General features: G+C 41.2%; 2 protein-coding genes and 1 long non-coding RNA gene across 19 annotated transcripts in view; 1 reads left to right on the plus strand and 2 right to left on the minus strand.

Annotated features, from left to right (window-relative positions):
• On the minus strand, window positions 1-5,457 carry zbtb26 (zinc finger and BTB domain containing 26). The gene is made up of 2 exons (XM_037776776.1): window positions 5,322-5,457; window positions 1-3,298 (listed from the first exon to the last, which is right to left on the minus strand). Exon 2 carries the CDS (start codon window positions 3,265-3,267, stop codon window positions 1,975-1,977), a length of 1,293 nt encoding a protein of 430 aa, XP_037632704.1. The 5' UTR covers window positions 3,268-3,298; window positions 5,322-5,457; the 3' UTR covers window positions 1-1,974.
• LOC119492385 overlaps window positions 4,613-21,236 on the plus strand; it is a 23,457-nt gene continuing 6,833 nt past the window's right edge. Inside the window, exons 1-2 of one of the 2 annotated variants that reach the window (XR_005207764.1) lie at window positions 4,613-4,797; window positions 9,471-9,583. This is a non-coding gene — a long non-coding RNA (uncharacterized LOC119492385). Of the gene's footprint in view, window positions 4,798-5,294; window positions 5,431-9,470; window positions 9,584-21,236 lie in introns of those variants that run through there. The other variant, XR_005207765.1, reaches the window with a different exon arrangement.
• Window positions 7,962-21,236, minus strand: part of susd1 (sushi domain containing 1) — a 22,549-nt gene continuing 9,274 nt past the window's right edge. For 4 of the 16 annotated variants that reach the window (XM_037776741.1, XM_037776743.1, XM_037776750.1 and 1 more), the window contains 15 exons: window positions 20,613-20,792; window positions 19,960-20,124; window positions 18,341-18,520; window positions 18,047-18,226; window positions 17,616-17,795; window positions 16,139-16,318; window positions 15,495-15,659; window positions 12,751-12,930; window positions 12,098-12,262; window positions 11,856-11,950; window positions 11,039-11,225; window positions 10,798-10,891; window positions 9,892-10,147; window positions 9,751-9,790; window positions 9,004-9,561 (listed from right to left, as the gene is read on the minus strand). In XM_037776741.1, coding sequence (XP_037632669.1) covers window positions 9,425-9,561; window positions 9,751-9,790; window positions 9,892-10,147; window positions 10,798-10,891; window positions 11,039-11,225; window positions 11,856-11,950; window positions 12,098-12,262; window positions 12,751-12,930; window positions 15,495-15,659; window positions 16,139-16,318; window positions 17,616-17,795; window positions 18,047-18,226; window positions 18,341-18,520; window positions 19,960-20,124; window positions 20,613-20,792 — 2,384 coding nt within the window. In that variant the 3' untranslated portion in view covers window positions 9,004-9,424. Of the gene's footprint in view, window positions 8,128-9,003; window positions 9,562-9,750; window positions 9,791-9,891; window positions 10,148-10,797; window positions 10,892-11,038; window positions 11,226-11,855; window positions 11,951-12,097; window positions 12,263-12,750; window positions 12,931-15,494; window positions 15,660-16,138; window positions 16,319-17,615; window positions 17,796-18,046; window positions 18,227-18,340; window positions 18,521-19,959; window positions 20,125-20,612; window positions 20,793-21,236 lie in introns of those variants that run through there. The other 12 variants (XM_037776748.1, XM_037776756.1, XM_037776742.1 and 9 more) reach the window with 11 other exon arrangements.

Genomic DNA, 21,236 nt, shown 5'->3' on the forward strand with positions numbered 1-21,236 from the left:
ACTGATTAAGAGTCAGTTTTTAATTTCATAACACACATTGACTTCCATGAACACAGGACAGATACAATGTCACTTTGGTCCAATAGTACCTCAGATATAAAGTCTGTATAAAAGAACCATTTCAGTTCACAACGAGGGTGTTTCTGCAACTACGGGCATTTTTAAGTCCCAGCAATGAAATTTGGGATTTATTTTCAAATTTGCAGTGCAATGCTTGATAAATATATATATATATATTCAGTGTTATTACCCATCTCGACATAAAAACAATGTGATTTAATAGAAGTCATGAAGCTTTTTATGGGTCCAAACATCACTTTTCTTCATGTCCCACAACTGTGATCTCAATGTTGACATATTAATAAAATGAGCTAATTCAATTATAATATCACATTATTTAAAATGTAATTGTTTCATATAAATATTACTTTACAACATATTAAAATGATTTCTTTGTTAACAAATCATTTATATGATTTTTTTTTTTCATGTAAAGGCACCTGTCCCACACTTCTGAGTCCTTACCGCGACACCGAACAAATACCATAGTAAAAGTTTTATTCAAATCCAAACAAATCTAGTTTCTATGGAAACGGAAGTTAACAAGTGAGCACATGGATGACAGGTTGGGCCGCCCTCATAGGTGACCCTCAAGATCAGAGACACAAGGTTAAGGTCACCTTTTCTTCTGAAGTATTTATTGTGTATCCTTACCATACAGCTTAGTTATTGTGTATTTTGAACTACATTTTAAAAAATAACTTAACGTTACTGTTGAATTAATGTATACTGGATGCTAAGAGTCAAAGCTAACGTAGCAGACCTTGCTAGCTGCCATTTATCTGCAATATTAGCAAAAATTTAATTTCTGCAATATGTCTGTAAAGACATCAGAACTTCAATATATGTCATAAAACACAACATATTGTTTAATTTTTTGTGTATGAAGACTGACATCTATGGTTACTGTCTACATTTTTCAGGATGTAAAGAAAATCATGAAATCCCCTATTTTTAAAAAATGTTTGCATATCAATACTTACAATGATGAATAAAGCTTCATGAAAATAAATTCAAATGTCTTGAAAATATTATAGAAATTAAAAAAGCAAATTGTATAAAATGAACGTAATTGTAATGTTGCGGTAAGGACATTTAGTAAGAACAAGTGATGAAAAATAAACATGTTACAGATTCAAATCTTAACCACTATATGTAATGTTGTGTACCTGTTTATATGTATTACATACTCTGATGGTTAAAATTCATAGAGGTTGATTTTTCTTTAATTTGGGAGAATCAAAAGTGAACGTAGTTGCAGAAACACCCTAGACACTTTGGCATCCCATTTGTCACTGGTGTAGCTTGCCTTCAATAAAATATTTTTCCTACGCACCCTCTTTCAAGTTTTCTTTAGTTATGAAGTGATGTCATAATGTCATAATCACACAGGTAAGAAAGAAAGGCTACAGCAGACTGTATACACAATATACATATGGATATTTTTCATTGGACGACGTAGACACAGACGTGTTAGTTCATCAATAAAACTAATGAAGTACAGTCAATATGTGTTTCAGTGCTGAATATTCAAGTACGATATGAAGGCATCTATAATGTATTGTAGAAAAAAAAAATTAAAAACAGTCCACAGTAATGAAGCTACAGTGAAATGTAGACCAGGAACACGTCTTCTTTCATGTTTACATTCTCCAGTTAAACCCGTCAGGATGAGGCTGACACTTGTGGAAACCAGCCATCATGTTCGCTCATCTGCCCATCTTTTAGAATGCAATCGTGGGCTTCTCAGACAAAGAATAACAGGTTCTATGCTCCAGATCTGTATAAACTGTGTCAGCTGTACTGATAAATTTAGGATGATAATGTTCCATTAAAGTAAAGTAAAGGCTTCATGACGGCAATTTAAATGACAGATGGTCTTCAACAAAGCTACTAAAAAGGGTCCCACGGATTTCATATTTGGCCAAAATCAAAGTCAAGCCCCCCGTCGTGCAGGTTGCCTTCGTTTGCGTTGTCAAAGCTGTTCTTCCCGTGGATCTGTTTGAGGTGCTTGCGGAGAACTGGCTTGTGAGCGAAGACCATGTCACAGTAGTTGCAGCGGTGCGGCTTGTCCCCGCTGTGCAGGTTTAGGTGATCCAGCAAAGAACACTTTTGGGTGAAGGTCTTGCCGCAGATTTTACACTGGAAGGGCTTGATGCCAGCGTGGACGCGCATGTGCCGGTGCAGGTTGCCCTTCTGCGTGAAGGTCTTGCCGCACAGCAGGCACATGAACAGCTTGTGCATCTTGAGGTGGTTGGCGTAGTTCTCCAGCTGGCGGAAGACCCGGGAGCACTTGGGGCACTGGTGGTACCACTGGAGAGGTTTGTCGTAGTTCCTCTGGTGCACACTGTGTTTCTCTGCAGGAGGGGACGGAGGAGGGGGGCTCAGAGGGTATCCAGCCACGCCAGGCGCAACCGCCATCTCACTGCCACGACTGTCCACAGTGGAGTTGATGAGGGAGTGCTGGGGCTCAGGAGAGTGGAGGGCAGGAGGCGGGCTGGTGGGGAAGTGACCAGTGATGGAGTTTTCCACTTCGTCAGACACAGACTCCACTTTTACTATCGCAATATCACTCTCCACCACACCCTGCTTCGGACGTCTGCCTACGATCTGAAGGGGGGACATCGGCTGTATGATCACATCGTCGTCGTCGTCACCATTGACATTGTTGTCATCCCCAACCGGCACTACTTCCTCCTCCTCCTCCTGATGGACAGTCCGAACCTGAGAGCGCTCTTGCTCTCTCGGGGACGATAAACCCTCCTCCTTCTTCTCCCTCCTCAGACCCACATCCACCTCCAGCTTGCGTGCAGACTGAGGTTTGATGAACTTGTTGAGAGCTTGGGTGCACTGCTCCACAATGTGGCCCATTTGGAGGAAGCTGGCCACTGTCAGGTAATGCACAAGCTCCAGCTCGGGAAACTCCAGCTGACCCGTGTAACAGGATAACAGCAGCTGCCGGCCCACCTCCGCCTCCTGGATCATGGAGATCTGGACCTCCCTGGAGTCCTGCTGAAGGATGAACTGGTCCCTCAAGAAAGAGGAGCCGGCGGCAAACACTACCTTGTGACCAGGCACCTCCAGCTGGTTGATGCGCACAGTGACATCACAGAAGCGCCTCTGGTGTCGTAGGAGGTTCATCTTCTGCAGCATGGAGTCGCCAAACGTGGCGAAGCGGAACTGCAGGATCACCTGGTTCTGGGCCATAGTGAACCGAGGGCCAGCAGCAGCAGTGCACCTGTTAAGCACAAATTCAGAGAATGTGTCATCTCTCTTAAATAACACACTATATATAATGTGAATTTTATATTTTGTCTTTAACTGTTATACTTCAGATAACAGGCAGTCATACCTGCACATACAAATTCAAGAGCAATCATACTGCATATACAAATTCAAGAGATGTAAGTCTAAGAATACACAACTGCAGTCTCTCCTCACATTAAAGGTCCCATATTGTCCTAATTTTCAGGTTCATACTTGTATTTTGTGTTTCTACTAGAACATGTTTACATGCTGTAATGTTCAAAGAAACTTTATTTTCCTCATACTGTGCCTGAATATACCTGTATACAACCTCCGTTTTAGTGCATTTCAACGGAATTGCGTTGCTAGGCAACAGTTTGGGTCCATGTTTACTTCCTGTCAGCTGATGTTATTTACATACACTGCAACAGGAAATAAACTGGGACAAATTTAGAATGTTTATGTTTAAATCTGTGTAATGATCTATATATTGTATATTTGTGACATCACAAATGGACAGAAATCCTAATGGCTTGTTTCAAACGCACAATTACTGAATACTGGCTGTGTGTATTTCTCCGTATATTGAGCTCAGCGGCGGCTGCACTTCATTAGGCTGCTGAAGAAGGCTGGACTCAGACGTCAGCCCCTCACCCTGGCCTACCGAGGACTGGTGGAAAGCATCCTCACCAGCGGCATCACGGTCTGGTTTGGGAATGCTACCCAGGCTGAGAGGAAATCACTGCAGCGAGTCATAAAAACTGGAGAAAGAATCATTGCCTCTAATCTCCCCCATTGCCACGATATACACCCAGCGCTGCAGGAGGAGGGCACAGAGACACCACCCAGCTCACTCTCTGTTCAGGTGAAGGGAATCAGGACACAACCTGAGGCACCACAGGCCAGAGAGCATCTCCACTCACAGAGCACGCTTTCACAACAGCTTCTTCCCAGCTACAATAAGGACGTTAAAGAGGGACACAAATACCCCACACCTCACCTCACCTCCATACCATTATTGACACACAGTACACCTGAACTGAATGGACTGTAATGCTGTGCAACATGCTACCTTCCACTGTGTCTGAAATATATTAATTATTTCTTTTTTTAACTATTTTTGAGAGTTAGATGTTCTTTTAACATGGTCATGGAGCATATATAATACATACTGTATATTTGTATTCTGGGGGTATCGTTACTATGCAGAGGGTAATTTAGTTTATTTATTGACTACACTGAGGGCGCTTTAGATTTGAATAATTTATGTATTTATTGTGTTGAGTTGAATGTGATATTTATTTTGTACTGTAATTATCTTGTGCCTTTTCTACCTTTTTTTTCCTTTCTTAAATTTGACTCGGTGTAAACTGCTCAGAATTCCAATGTACTGGCAAATACAACTCTTGTATCTTGTATATCACATCCTATAACTGTTAACGTCAGCGAGCCTTCACTGCTCTCCTGCTGGGAACACTCTGGGTCACATTGGTGAGCAAAACATGATTCAATATTGTTTAATAGTGTTTACAGCTGATAGCCGAATTACAATGACGGGTAAAACACGTTTAAAACACTCTGACTTGTTCTAGTGTTGCTGAGGTTAGCCTACACATGAGAACACTAATGTGAAGCTGTCTGATATTGTCACCTGGTTGTCGCTGTCCGAGTAGACTGGACTGTCTGTTAGCTTAGCGCCAGTGTTAAAGTAACGTCAAAGTACGGGGGTTTCTTTGAGGGTAAATAGGTAGTCAGGGTGTTAATTATTTGGGTTACAGTGAGAACATAAAGTCATCCTGTGTAAAGTGACTCTCCATGTCTAACGTTAGCTAGCGTTAGCTCAACGGTACATGTAAACAATCAATCACAGATCGCCTCCATATCTCCCTCTGGCCTCCTCCTCCTCTCTCTAGCTCTCTAGCTGACATCTCAGGCTGTCTGATAACGTTAACTAACTACCTGTATTACTATGTTTCCACTGAAGGTGACACAGGTATAGGTGTTGTGTAGCCTACCTGTTAACCCTTTATAACCCTCGTAAAGCAGTTAAAGTTGTGTTGTCATCGGTGGAATCTGTCGGTCTGTCTGCGGATATGAAGGAGCTGCTCCGGATGCAAAACCCAGGTTGCCCCTCTACTTCTTCGGTGTTTATTGGCCAGCTTAGAGATGTATTACCGCCACCTACTGGACTGGAGTGTGGAGCAGTAGATTAGCACAAAAATATTAGCCTAATTATTAAAAAAAATAAAGATTCTCACTATTATTTTCTGTTGCTCTTAAAGGGACTATTTGTAACTTTGAACGCGCATAAATGTCACACATGCGCGCTCGCATATGCGTGTTCGCATGTAGCTGCTGTACCCTCCTCCTCTGCCTGCTCGCCTTCACTCAGACAGCTCAGCTTGCTCCACCTCTAGATGTGAATGCGCGTTCACTCCACACTGCAGAAGAGTTAGTTTAGCTCTGAGAATATCTAGTGAATGTACAGTGGACGTTTGTGCAGAAATAACTGCTGCAGCTCCTCCAGACCAACAGAGGTTTTCCGTGTCTTGTGAAGTGACAGAGCTCTACAGAGATTTACGTTGTCTTCTCGTTACCGACCGGGTGCCGGTGTCTCCTCTGCTCTCTCCGGCTGCGGGCGGAGAGAGCAGGGAGACACCGCTGCAGAGCCCCGCTGCCTCAGCCTGCACTTAGGCAGGAAAAGCCAACACTAGGATCAGATCTAAATCATGTTCATGGAGAGACCTTCGTCTGGTCAGCTAACATTACTGCCAAGCAGCTGAAATATAAAGTGATATTGTGCTTTTAGCTGACTTGTGTCGCCTCACTGTTTTGAGTGATGCTCGTTCAGGTATATTGAGAGCGAGCAAGCGCGAACCCGACGCTGACTTTCGTTGATTTCACGGCCACAGGTGTCGCTGTTAAGAAGCATTTCTGAAAGTTACAAATAGTCCCTTTAAAGGTCCCATGTCATGCTCATTTTCAGGTTCATACTTGTATTTTGTGTTTCTACTAGAACATGTTTACATGATTTAATGTATTTACCCTCTGTCTGAAACGCTCCATTTTAGTGCATTTCAACGGAATTGCAACGGAATTGTGTTGCTAGGCAACAGTTTTGGTCCATGTTTACTTCCTGTCAGCTGATGTTATTTACATACACTGCAACAGGAAAAAAACTGGGACACATTTAGAATGTTTATGTTTAAAATCGTGTAATGATCTACATATTGTATATTTGTGACATCACAAATGTACAGAAATCCTAACGGCTTGTTTCAAACGCACAGTTTCTGAATACGGGCTGTGTGTATTTCTCCGTATATTGAGCGTTTTGATACTTTCACAGTATTTATATAGCACTTCAACCTGCTTTATAATATAAAAGACATGAAATCTCACTTTTTACAATATGGAGCCTTTAAAGGGACTGTTTGTAACTTTTTACACGTATAAATCATTGCGGGTCGGTGTCCCATGGGCGCTCACGTGTGGCTACGCTGTTCAGACTCAGACTCCAACACAAACTACATGGACGCACCAAAACCGCAAAGTTGTATCTAGTGAAGCCCGTCTGTTAAACAGTGTTGGCCGCGGTCGGAGGACGCGGAGGAGACCGCAGCTTTGGTCTCCAGGGCCGGAGTCTCTGCTGTACTCTGCTCCGCTGCTCCTCTGCCTGCTTGCCTTCACTCACAGCTCGCTCCACCTCACGTGCATGTGCGCACACTACACACTGCAGAAGAGTTAGTTTAGCACTGAGAATATCTAGTAAATGTACAGTGGACGTTTGTGCAGAAATAACTGCTGCAGCTCCTCCAGACCAACAGAGGTTTCCCGTGTCTTGTGAAGTGACGGGGCTCCGCAACGAGTTACGTTATTGTCTCCGACCGGGTACCGGTGTCTTCCCTGTTTCCTCCGGCTGCGGTCGGGAGGCTGAGGCAGGAAAAGCCAACACTAGGAGTGTGTTCCAATCCACGTACTTCCAGAAGTACACTTCAATGTAATGCACTTTGTGCACTCTGTACTCACTTGAGTAGTGCGTAAATTTCAACGGAGTAGGGTCGTCTCAAATCGAATACTCTGCGGCGCACTGACCGGAAATGACGATCGCAACATTTGACAGTGGCTCGCTACCCTCCAAATTATCTTCTGAAAAAAAATGAAAGCAGAGTGTAAATTATGTTTCCAACGTCGACGCCTACGCCTACGATGTGTCCTCCTGTTGGCTGAAAATGCACCGGTATATTTACGTATTGTATTGTTTTATTCTGTTATCTACGTCTGTTTGAATAGTGGTCGTGGCTCCGCCCCTTCCGCTACGTAGCCAAGATGGAGGCAAATGAGTGTGGAAAGTGTCCAGCGTTCCACACTCAACGATCTGACCGTTTTGAGTACAACATCCGGGTACTTTGAGTGCACTGCATTTTGCCGTACTTCCCAATTGGAACGCACTTATGCACTCAAAATAGTGAGTGTAAATACAGAAGTATGCGGATTGGAACACACCGTAGGATCAGCATCATTAAGCGATCCTTAAGTGTTAGCACAAAGGGGGGGTGCTGGAGTCCTCGGTGGGTGGGGTCGGGGGGTCGTGCATTCCCATGCACGTGCAAATATAACAGTATTATACTACTTACATATTCCCATCCAATAATCATTCAAGCATTCATGAAATGTAAAAAATGTTTATTATAAATATTTACAAAATGTACAAAACAAAATGTACAGATAGGAAGTCATGACTGTTATTTAATTTGTCATATACTGACAAATAAAATGACAGAGCATCAGCACTAGGAGTGTCGTGTCCGCTTGAGAAACCTGGAAAAGAAGACAGAAGGAAACCAGGTCATTCAATTACTATTACATGTCCTGTGTTTTACCTTATGTATTCACCGGCGTTGGTTTGTTTGTTTGTCTGTTTGTCTGTCTGTTAGCAGGATTACTCCAAAAGTTTGTGATGGATTTAAATGAAATTTTTTGGAGGGGTGGGCTGTGGCACAATGAACAATCCATTAGATTTTGGTGGCGATCCGGATCGTGATCGGGATTCAGGAATGTTTTTAAGAATTCCAATCGGCCTGAGCATTAAAGTGGCAGTAGGCAGTATATTTTCGGCGTCATTGGGCAAAAATTCCATCATAACCTTTCAGCATATTGTAATTCAAGTGTTCTGAGAGATAACTAGACTTCTGCGCCTCATTATGGCTCTGTTTACAGGCTTTAAAAAATCTAGCTGGCTCTCATAGACGGCTGCTGGACAGCAGACCTCAGATCAGCTCTTACTGCTTGTTGTCCTCCGGTCTGTGAAATCTTGCAGATTCCGTTAGGAGCACCGGAGGACACAGAGGAATATGATTTTTTTTCAGGATACCTGTTTCATGTACTACTGTCACAATATAGCGACCGTTTTATAAAAATATATTTTTTAAATCATATGTGATCCAATCTCGTCTACTTCAGCATTAAGACCACAGGGTATAACACATACACAGTGTAACTGATGACGCGTTGATGTCGTGTGTCCCGCCTTCTTCCTCCTTCTGAGAGCAGAGAGATATGTGTGTGGATGTGTGAGCGGGAGCTGCTGGCCGTCAGCGGTGAGAAAGGAAAAAGCGGTAGATGACCAGATGAGAGACAACGTAGTGTAACGTTATACAGACATGACAAGGCTGCTGAATGAGAGAGGCATCCGCCGATACGTTACACGGAAACACACCGTGTTAATAATGAGCCGACCACCTCACGGTACCGCCAGCTGTGAGCTGTGATCTGTTTTTAAAGTCAGGCACCTTGGCGAAGTTCTGCGCTCTCCGAGTGCAATTCTAGTTCATAGTGAAATATAACAGGCCACTTTTACTATATTATGCAGTATTGCTGTATTTTGTCACCAGAAACAAAACAAAAATTAATATTTAATTTGCAGGCTATGATTACAATTCATAACTACTATGTTATGAATAAATGGTTCAATAAAGCATAACAATAATATTAATATTGAATTATCCACTGATCATGCATGTACTTAATCTTTTATACTTCCAGAAACACTAGAATCAATTTAGACTGTGAACATTTGATTGAATTAACATACCGTTGTTTCACACATGAAATGATATTAACAGGGTGTGTAATATACTGTATTGTACCATCCTCCATACCAGGTGAAACTGTATCTGCCCAAAATGACCAAGGCAACCAGTCCTATTGATGCAGCAGCAACCAGAGATGAAACCCTCAGAACATAGGATGTATCTGGAACAAGGAAACGCTGTCTGTGAGTATCACTTTATACATCTACTTGTTTAAAATACTCTCTATTGCCTTCTACCTTCAGAATGTTGTAACTAGGTAAGATGTAATTTCCCAAAATAAATCTTAATCCAAAAATCATCATTTTAAAAATGACACTATCTGATTAGGTTATTTTGGCCAGTGAATTACCTCTTACTTTAGCCCACAGGACACAGGAACTTTTTAAAGCCTAAAGAGAGAAAACATTCAGGTACTTTAACAAGTAAACTGCAAAGTCTGATGCAGTTTCTAAGTCAATACACATTTATACTGATACTTAATTGCACCCACCGATTTCCACTGACTGACAGCTCGTAAGATGATATAATAGTTCCGGCCATTCTCCAGTGGTGCATTAAAGAAGCCTCCATAGTCGAGTCCATCTCCTACAGTAAAGTTCATCTCTGTCCCGACATGTCTGACATCAATCTGGGCAGTGATGTACTCTGTTGAGGATTTTATTTCGCTTGAGGGGCCCGAGCTCGCAGGAGAGGAACAGTCAAACATCGTAATCCCCTCTACAGGAAGCACAAACACCTGGTACAAACTGCAAAATGAAAGACAAAAAAAGCATAGCCATATGGCCATAAATAAAGATATGTTAATACTAGGGCTGTCAATCGATGAAAATATTTAATCGCGATTAATTGCAGGATTCCCCATAGTTAATTAACAATTAATCGCAAATTAATCACATTTTTTATCCGTTCAAAATGTACCTTATAGGGAGATTTGTCAAGAATTGTATACTCTTATCAACATGGGAGTGGGCAAATATGCTGCTTTATGCAAATGTATGTATATATTTATTACTGGAAATCAATTAACAACACAAAACAATGACGTACCCATAGAACCCATTTTCATTCACATATCTGGAGGTCAGAGGTCAAGGGACCCTTTTGAAAATGGCCATGCAAGTTTTTCCTCTCAAAATTTAGCGGATGTTTGGAGCGATATTTAGCCTCCTTGGCGACAAGTCAGTATGACATGGTTGGTACCGATGCCAGCTACAGTACAAACTAAAAACTGCAAACTCAACCAGCATTATAAATTGGGGACATTAGTAGGTCATTTTAAGCATGAAGGTGCATGATGTTGTTGTTTGATGTTTGAAGTTGATGTTTTATCTCATAGGGTTTTTACTTTCCCCTTTAACCTAGAACAGAAGAGCTGCTCACATATCTTGGTGGTTACCTTATTGGGTCCAGTGTGTTGGGTGATCTGCGTAGCCTCAGATTTGGTACAGGAGTCTCAAATTCTCTATAGTAGACAACTGGTGCTGGAGGCACTGCCAAATGTTATTAGGTTCAGTATAAAGAAGACCGCATCAAATGAAATAGAGTTACATCAGTCCTAAATACAGTAGTTCCAGTTCAATGCAGGGAAACATTTAGTCAGAGTAGAGTAAATGTAAGAGTCGGCTGTATAATGATACCTGGTAAACTTGTGTTGGTGGTGATGGTGATAGTGAATCTGGAAGACACTGCAATGATGGAGATGCTGTAGTTTGTGACTGGAAGCAGGTTCAGACAGAGTTCCAGCTGGTCTGCCTTAGAGCTCAGAAACTGCTTTCTTGTATCGTGAAAGGAGCTCTGGTAGTCTCTGGATCCTATGTATGTCACCTGGAATGGTTACATCCAATGTGGCATCAGTCACGGTCACAAAAACCTCCATGAAGGTAAAACAAATGTATGGTTTTGCATGATAAATGCTAAACTGTCCATACACATTCACATATAACCAGAGAATGAAGTTAAAGGGATAGTTTGGGTGTTTTGAAGTGGGGTTGTATGAAGTACTTATCCATTGTCAGTGTATTACTTACAGAAGTTGGCGGTCGGCACGCCCCAGTTTGGAGAAGCAGACAGGAGCAACAGCACGGGAGCAAAGCAATGTAGTGCTGTGGACGGGGTCAGCAGTAAAACATATTTTATCCACCTAAAAGAAAGGCTCTCCTAAAAAAATCAGTATCCGTTTAAGAGTTCTCTATATTTAGAATATTTTCACTGCTTTATCTTGCTGTCAGAAAGACCTTTAGGGCGGAGAACTGAACTGTAAGGGAAACTTATCTATGCTCTCTTCAAAGCTGCCAAAAAACGTTGACAAAACAGTATAGATAAGATTCACTTTCAGTTCAGTTCCCCGTTGAAAAATATTCTAAATACATGTTTTGTTGCTGCCCCCGATCCACAGCAGTACATTGCTTTGCTCCTGTGATGGTGCTCCTGTCAATGGATGAAATCTCCTGTTACCTTGTATACTTCTGTATCCTCCTCATGCTTCTCTGCTCTCCAATGCAGACATTTTTCATTGAGGACAACTAGGTGACTGACAGGTGGCTTTATTTCTGTAAGAGATATAAAGAGAGTGAAGGTACACACAATCTTCAGTAACATCATACACGCATCATACCCATCCAGATGCTATTATTTCATGAGGCCTAATGAACATTGCAATTTACAGATGTTCCTAGTGGGGTTATGTTGTTACTCACCTATGCATCTCAGTGTAGCTGTCTGCCACACTCCAGAGCTGCCACACACAGAGACGTTGCTGCCCCTCCAGCTGTGATATCCATCCACACAGCGGTGGATCACCATGCTCCTGTTATGCCAAATCACCTCTGAGTTGGCGAGGAAGGGAACCGGGCCACATTTGGCTAAGAAAACAATAACACTGATCGGTTAGCTCATTGATTGCAAGTATTTCAGGTCCTTATTAGCATGATTATAATACAGTATATTCCACACATTATGTGTTTGTGTTCCGAGTCATCAGGTGGTAAAAGCCATTGCTGAGTGTAGTCAAATAAGTCACATGTTGTTCCTCAACATTCAGGCAGCAGCAGATTGATCACAGAATGATGTAAATTACCAGCGTGTCTCGGGACTATGTGAAAATTACAAAATATAATTTTTCACCAATTTACCTCAAAATCTGCAACAAGCACAGAACATAGAGCCCAAACAGGAATATACAAGGGAGCCTCTAACCACAACTGAATATAATCCTGAGCATTCACTTCAAATCAAAGCATCAATAAAAATATATCAATGACATGTTAAAAGAAAAAAAAAAAAAATCACAAATAGTGAATCTTCCAGAGTGTAATAGGAGCATGTCCATGTATAGAGATTATCACTGTACCTTTGCACTTTACAGACACTTCCCCCCACTGTCCTGATAGTAGACATGTCGAAATATTAGTTTCCCTCTCCTGGTAAAATCCCTCCGTGCACTCGTACAGCACCACGCTGCCCGGTCTACTGGTGCCATCCCACCGGAGGTTAGTATGGGGGAGGGTTAGTGGGGGCCCACAGCTTACTTCTGCACACAGACATGAATTAGCACAAACTGTGTGCTATTAATAGGCATGCAATACATGACAAAGAAAAACACACATAGCACAGTCAAATCCTCCATGACAGCTGTAGATGGTACATAATGAGAACAAGTAGCAAACTCTCTTTATACAGACGTAGGCAAAATTGTTGGTACCCTTCCGTTAAAGAAAGAAAAACCAACAATGGTCACTGAAATAACTTGAAACTGACAAAAGTAATAATAAATAAAAATTCACTGAAAATTAACTAATGAAAATCAGACATTGTTTTTGAATTGTGGTTCAGCAGAATCATTTAAAAAAACAAACTAATGAAACTGGCCTAGACAAAAATGATGGTACCCTTAACTTAATATTTTGTTGCACAACCTTTTGAGGCAATCATTGCAATCAAGTGATTTCTGTAACTCTCAATGAGACTTCTGCACCTGTCGACAGGTATGTTGGTCCACTCCTCGTGAGCAAACTGCTCCAGCTGTCTCAGGTTTGAAGGGTGCCTTCTCCAGACTGCATGTTTCAGCTCCTTCCACAGATGTTCAATAGGATTTAGATCCGGGCTCATAGAAGGCCACTTCAGAATAGTCCAATGTTTTGTTCTTTGCCATTCTTGGGTGTTTTTAGCTGTGTTTTGGGTCATTATCCTGTTTGAGGACCCATGACCTGCAACTGAGACCAAGCTTTCTGACACTGGGCAGCACATTTCGCTCCAGAATGCCTTGATAGTCTTGAGATTTCATTGCACCCTGCACAGATTCAAGACACCCTGTGCCAGATGCAACAAAGCAGCCCCAGAACATAACCGAGCCTCCTCCATGTTTCACATTAGGTACAGTGTTCTTTTCTTTGGATGCTTCATTTTTGCGTCTGTGAACATAGAGCTGATGTGACTTGCCAAAAAGCTCCAGTTTTGTCTCATCTGTCCAAAGGACATTCTCCCAGAAGCTTTGTGGCTTGTCAATATGCATTTTGGAAAATTCCAGTCTCGCTTTTTTATGATTTGGTGTCCTCCTCGGTTGTCTTCCATTAAGTCCACTTTGGCTCAAACAGTGACGGATGGTGCGATCTGACACTGATGTACCTTGACCTTGGAGTTCACCTCTAATCTCTTTGGAAGTTGTTCTGGGCTCTTTGGTTACCATTCGTATTATCCGTCTCTTCGATTTGTCATCAATTTTCCTCTTGCGGCCACGTCCAGGGAGGTTGGCTACAGTCCCGTGGACCTTAAACTTCTGAATAATATGTGCAGCTGTAGTCACAGGAACATCAAGCTGCTTGGAGATGGTCTTATAGCCTTTACCTTTAACATGAAGGTCTATAATGTTCTTTCTGATCTCCTGAGACAACTCTCTCCTTAGCTTTCTGTGGTCCATGTTCAGTGTGGTACACACCATGATACCAAACAGCACAGTGACTACTTTTCACCCTTTAAATAGGCAGACTGACTGATTAAAAGTTTGAAGATACCTGTGATGCTATTTACAGGACACACCTTAGTTTAATATGTCCCTATGGTCACATTATTTTACATCTTTTCTAGGGGTACCATAATTTTTGTCCAGGTCAGTTTCATTAGTTTGTTTTTTAAAATGATTCTGTTGAACCACAATTCAAAAACAATGTCTGATTTTCATTAGTTCATTTTCAGTATTTTTTTATTTATTATTACTTTTGTCAGTTTCAAGTTATTTCAATGACAATTGTGGGTTTTTCTCTCTTTATCGGAAGGGTACCAACAACTTTGCCTACGTCTGTATATATTCTATGTTTATACCTCATATGAATATGCAAGTATAGAATTGGCACCATACTACATCATCATACCTTGACTGTTTACAAAGCATAGTAATATACTATTACTTATATTTTAAAGCAAGAGTTTGACAATTTGGGAAATAGGCTTATTTGCTTATTTGCTCTACGGTAAATATGAAGCTTCAGCTAGCAGCCAGATAGCTTAGTTTAGCAAAAAAAGGCTGGAAACAGGGGGAAACAGCTAGCATGGCCTGGCCTGTCCAAATGAAACAAATGTACTATTTTTTTGCCAAGTGCAGTGACCGTCACCATGCGGTTGCCAGGCAACCAGCGTAGACTCGAGGCAGTCACTACCCCAGGCCAAGAAATAGTCCAACACGTCTCCCGCTGTAAAACCAACAATGTATCAGTTTTTACACTTTGTTTTTTGTATGGATTAAACAAACAAGATATAACGTGTTCATTCGCTTTTAATGTGCTGTTAGGTGGATTTTATTACCGTTGGACGGAAAGTTTCCTTTCTTTATGCTAAGCTAAGCTAATCGGCAGCTGGCTGTAACCTTATATTGAACGGACAGATATGAGAGTGGTATCGATCTGCTCAATAATTAAATTGAGGACAACTAGGTGACTGACAGGTGGCTTTATTTCTGTAAGATATATAAAGAGAGTGATGGTACACACATCTTCAGTAACATCATACACGCATCATACCCATCCAGATGCTATTATTTCATGAGGCCTAATGAACATTGCAATTTACAGATGTTCCTAGTGGGGTTATGTTGTTACTCACCTATGCATCTCAGTGTAGCTGTCTGCCACACTCCAGAGCTGCCACACACAGAGACGTTGCTGCCCCTCCAGCTGTGATATCCATCCACACAGCGGTGGATCACCATGCTCCTGTTATGCCAAATCACCTCTGAGTTGGCGAGGAAGGGAACCGGGCCACATTTGGCTAAGAAAACAATAACACTGATCGGTTAGCTCATTGATTGCAAGTATTTCAGGTCCTTATTAGCATGATTATAATACAGTATATTCCACACATTATGTGTTTGTGTTCCGAGTCATCAGGTGGTAAAAAGCCATTGCTGAGTGAAGTCAAGTAAATCACATGTTGTTCCTCAACATTCAGGCAGCAGCAGATTGATCACAGAATGATGTAAATTACCATCATATCTCGGGACTGTGAAAGTTACAAAATATTATAATTCACCAATTTACCTCAAAATCTGCAACAAGCACAGAACATAGAGCCCAAACAGGAATATACAAGTGAGCCTCTATAACCACAACTGAATATAAACCTGAGCATTCACTTCAAATCAAAGCATCAACAAAAATATATCAATGACGTTGAAAAAAAAAATCAAAAATAGTGAATCTTCCAGAGTGTAATAGGAGCATGTCCATGTATAGATATTATCACTGTACCTTTGCACTTTACAGACACTTCCCCCCACTGTCCTGATAGTAAACATGTGGAAATATTAGTTTCCCTCTCCTGGTAAAATCCCTCCGTGCACTCGTACAGCACCACACTGCCCGGTCTACTGGTGCCATCCCACCGGAGGTTAGTATGGGGGAGGGTTAGTGGGGGCCCACAGCTTACTTCTGCACACAGACATGAATTAGCACAGACTGTGTGCTATTAACAGGCATGCAATATGTCACAAAGAAAAACACACATAGCACAGTCAAATCCTCCATGACAGATGTAGATGGTACATAATGAGAACAAGTAGCAAACTCTCTTTATATATATTCTATGTTTATACCTCATATGAGTATGCAAGTATAGAATTGGCACCATACTACATCATCATACCTTGACTGTTTACAAAGCATAGTAATATACTATTACTTATATTTTAAAGCAAGAGTTTGACAATTTGGGAAATAGGCTTATTTGCTTATTTGCTCTACGGTAAATATGAAGCTTCAACTAGCAGCAAGTTAGCTTAGTTTAGCAAAAAAAGGCTGGAAACAGGGGGAAACAGCTAGCATGGCCTGGCCTGTCCAAATGAAACAAATGTACTATTTCTTAGCCCAAGTGCAGTGACCGTCACCATGCGGTTGCCAGGCAACCAGCGTAGACTCGAGGCAGTCACTACCCCAGGCCAAGAAATAGTCCAGCACGTCTCCCGCTGTAAAACCACAATGTGTCAGTTTTTACACTTTGTTTTTTGTGTGGATTAAACAAACAAGATATAACGTGTTCATTCGCTTTTAAGCTGCTGCTAGGTGGATTTTGTCACCGTTGGACGGAAAGTTTCCTTTCTTTATGCTAAGCTAAGCTAATCGGCAGCTGGCTGTAGCCTTATATTGAACGGAGAAATATGAAAGTGGTATCGATCTGCTCACCTAACTCTCAGCAAGAAAGCAAATAAGTGTATTTCTCAAAATGTCAAACCATTGCTTTAGAGGCACAACAAGTAGGACTTTCCCTAAAAAAAACAATGTATAGACTGATGCAAAAAATCCTTTATGACCCACTAGAAGTGTGGGGTGGTGTCTGTATCGGCAGAGATCCTGCCCTCTGCCTGTATTTTCTCTTTTCTTTTCATTTTGTGTTTGATATGTTTCTGGGGGCGTCAACCCTGCCTGATCATAGGCGCTCATCCTAGAGGAAGCTACAAAAATGGCAGACACAGCGCCGAAAAAAAATGCAAATATGGCGAGGTAAAGCAGCAAGCGGACAAAGCTCATTTCAAAACGAGAGTGAACCTGGGGTTAGGCTTTCAACCCCTTGATAAGCCGAGGAAGAGGGGCTAACTTTGAATGTTGTTTACAAACTGCAACCGACAAATCCTACTCACTGTGCCTTTAAATATTTTGTGTAAATTGCTACAAATATTCTGAAATAATTAAAACAGTAATTTCTCAATATATTTGTCATCAAATATTGCACCTTCACAGCATAGATCAATATCCTCCCACAGTCCATTCTCTCCACATACTGAGTAGTTCCTCAGGCTCCTGGTGTAATAGCCTTCCTCACATTGGTAATGCACCACACTGCCAATGTGTGATGTGCCATCCCATAGCATTTTAGCATGAGGTTTAAAAACAGGCTCTTGACAATTGATTTCTACGACAAACAAAAAAACAGCAAGTCATTGTAGATGTTGAAATGTTAAAATCAATGAGACAAGTTTATATATACAATTCACACATCTTGAATAAATGGTTGTAAATGGCAGTTGACTGATGAGAGTAACATTCATACGGTTCAGTTACAGCACGCAAATTATTATGTACGACATTTGAGAGGATTGCATTATTACTTTTAGGTAGGCAGGTAACCCAATACGCTGTTGTGTGGACTAATGTCATTATCACCTTGACAGAGCAGAGAGGCTCCATCCCATTCTCCACTGGCAGTACAAACTGAGACATTTCCCTCTCCAACACGGCCATATCCAGAGTTACACTGATAAACAACCTGAGAGCCCACAGTGGAGATGTTACCCCAAAGCATGACTGAATGAGGGATGGGTGGGGGCTCACCACAGTCAACTTCTACAAGGATGGAAATATTTCATTGAGTGAAAAACACTTATTATTTGACTCTGGACAACAACAATCGGAAACAATGCCAACCGCGGCATGAACAACATTTTAATAAGTTGTTACCTTTGCATGAGATGTTTGGTTTTGTCCAGTAACCATTAATTGTGCACAATGACATGTTATTTCCTTCATTGTGATAAAACCCTATTTTACAGTAGTAAGTCAGTGTGCTTCCAGCAGTGGAGCTGCCATTCCACACTTGCCCGGTGTGAGGCAGTATAGGAGGATCTCCACATAATATCTCTGGGACAGGAAATGATGCACACAGAGGGGTTATACATAGTTTACAAAATGTATTTTAAAAAAAACAAAAAACTAATACATTTTGACTGCATGAAATACAAGTTTTATTCCAATGAATTCTTAGCAATTTGACAAAAGTGGTGGTTACTGTATGTTCGCGTAGGGATCTCTGCCCTGCACACCTATTCCATGCTACAGTCACACAGATGATTTTCAGTTATGTTGATTAGCTCTTCTCAGGTCAGGACTGAGTTGCCATGCGCAGACTAATTAGCCAGGATATGTGAACATTAGGGCTGTCAAAGTTAACGTTATAATAATGAGTTAACACACATTAGCTTTAACGCCACCAATTTGTTTAACGCACTTAATGAGTGAAGATATCAACATCATATGAAACTAGAAAAACCTAAGGAATCCATCGGTACCAACCATGTCATACTAGCTTGTTGTTAAGGAGGCCAAACTTACGCTACATTTTGTTGAGGAATAACTGGCATGGCCATTTTCAAAGGGGTCCCTTGACCTCTGACCTCCAGATATGTGAATGTAAATGGGTTCTATGGGTACCCACGAGTCTCCCCTTTACAGACATGCCCACTTTATGATAATAACATGCAATTTTGGGGCAAGTCATAGTCAAGTCAGCACACTGACACACCGACAGCTGTTGTCGCCTGTTGGGCTGCAGTTTGCCATGTTATGATTTGAGCATATTGTTTTATACTAAATGCAGTACCTGTGAGGGTTTCTGGACAATATTCGTCATTGTTTTGTGTTGTTAAATGATTTCCAATAATAAATATATACATACATTTGCATAAAGCAGCATATTTGCCCACTACCATGTTAATAAGAGTATTAAATACTTAACAAATCTCCCTAAACAATGTGCGATGAATTTGCGATGAATTGCGATTAACTATGGACAATCATGCGATTAATCTCGATTAAATATTTTAATCGATTGACAGCCCTAATATTAATATAATTCTAAATCTTTAACAAACAGCAGTCCTGATCATAACTACCAAATATTCATTCATTTTAACCCTTTAAATGTCAGTTTGATTGCATAATACAACTGTTGTGAAAAAAAAATGAGAGTGAATCTGGGGTTGTCTTTCAACCCCTTGATAAGCCGAGGAAGAGGGGCTAACTTTGAATGTTGTTTACAAACTGCAACCGACAAAATCCTACTCATTGTGCCTTTAAATATTTTGTGCAAATGCTACAAATATTCTGAAATAATTAAATTGAGGACAACTAGGTGACTGACAGGTGGCTTTATTTCTGTAAGATATATAAAGAGAGTGACGGTACACACATCTTCAGTAACATCATACACGCATCATACCCATCCAGATGCTATTATTTCATGAGGCCTAATGAACATTGCAATTTACAGATGTTCCTAGTGGGGTTATGTTGTTACTCACCTATGCATCTCAGTGTAGCTGTCTGCCACACCCCAGAGCTGCCACACACAGAGACGTTGCTGCCCCTCCAGCTGTGATATCCATCCACACAGCGGTGGATCACCACGCTCCTGTTATGCCACATCACCTCTGAGTTGGCGAGGAAAGGAGCCGGGCCACATTTGGCTAAGAAAACAATGACACTGATCGATTAGCTCATTGATTGCAAGTATCGCAGGTCCTTATTAGCATGATTATAATACAGTATATTCCACACATTATGTGTTTGTGTTCCGAGTCATCAGGTGGTAAAAGCCATTGCTGAGTGAAGTCAAATAAGTCACATGTTGTTCCTCAACATTCAGGCAGCAGCAGATTGATCACAGAAGGATGTAAATTACCAGCGTGTCTCGGGACTATGTGAAAATTACAAAATATGATTTTTCACCAATTTACCTCAAAATCTGCAACAAGCACAGAACATAGAGCCCAAACAGGAATATACAAGGGAGCCTCTAACCACAACTGAATATAATCCTGAGCATTCACTTCAAATCAAAGCATCAACAAAAATATATCAATGACATGTTAAAAGAAAAAAAGAAAAAATCACAAATAGTGAATCTTCCACAGTGTAATAGGGGCATTTCCATGTATAGAGATTATCACTGTACCTTTGCACTTTACAGACACTTCCCCCCACTGTCCTGATAGTAGACATGTCGAAATATTAGTTTCCCTCTCCTGGTAAAATCCCTCCGTGCACTCGTACAGCACCACGCTGCCCGGTCTACTGGTGCCATCCCACCGGAGGTTAGTATGGGTGAGGGTTAGTGGGGGCCCACAGCTTACTTCTGCACACAGACATGAATTAGCACAGACTAAACTAGTGTGCTATTAACAGGCATGCAATATGTCACAAAGAAAAACACACATAGCACAGTCAAATCCTCCATGACAGCTGTAGATGGTACATAATGAGAACAAGTAGCAAACTCTCTTTATATATATTCTATGTTTATACCTCATATGAGTATGCAAGTATAGAATTGGCACCATACTACATCATCATACCTTGACTGTTTACAAAGCATAGTAATATACCATTACTTATATTTTAAAGCAAGAGTTTGACAATTTGGGAAATAGGCTTATTTGCTTATTTGCTCTACGGTAAATATGAAGCTTCAGCTAGCAGCCAGTTAGCTTAGCTTAGCACAAAGGCTGGAAACAGGGGGAAACAGCTAGCATGGCCTGGCCTGTCCAAAGGAAACAAATGTACTATTTCTTTGCCCAGT

The sequence above is a fragment of the Sebastes umbrosus genome, chromosome 8 (assembly GCF_015220745.1).
Source record: "Sebastes umbrosus isolate fSebUmb1 chromosome 8, fSebUmb1.pri, whole genome shotgun sequence".
NCBI classification, from domain to species: Eukaryota; Metazoa; Chordata; class Actinopteri; order Perciformes; family Sebastidae; genus Sebastes; species Sebastes umbrosus.

Bases quoted from the DNA above. Each gene is read 5' to 3' on its own strand.
- zbtb26 (XM_037776776.1), bottom strand. From the start codon at position 3,267: ATGGCCCAGAACCAGGTGATCCTGCAGTTCCGCTTCGCCACGTTTGGC.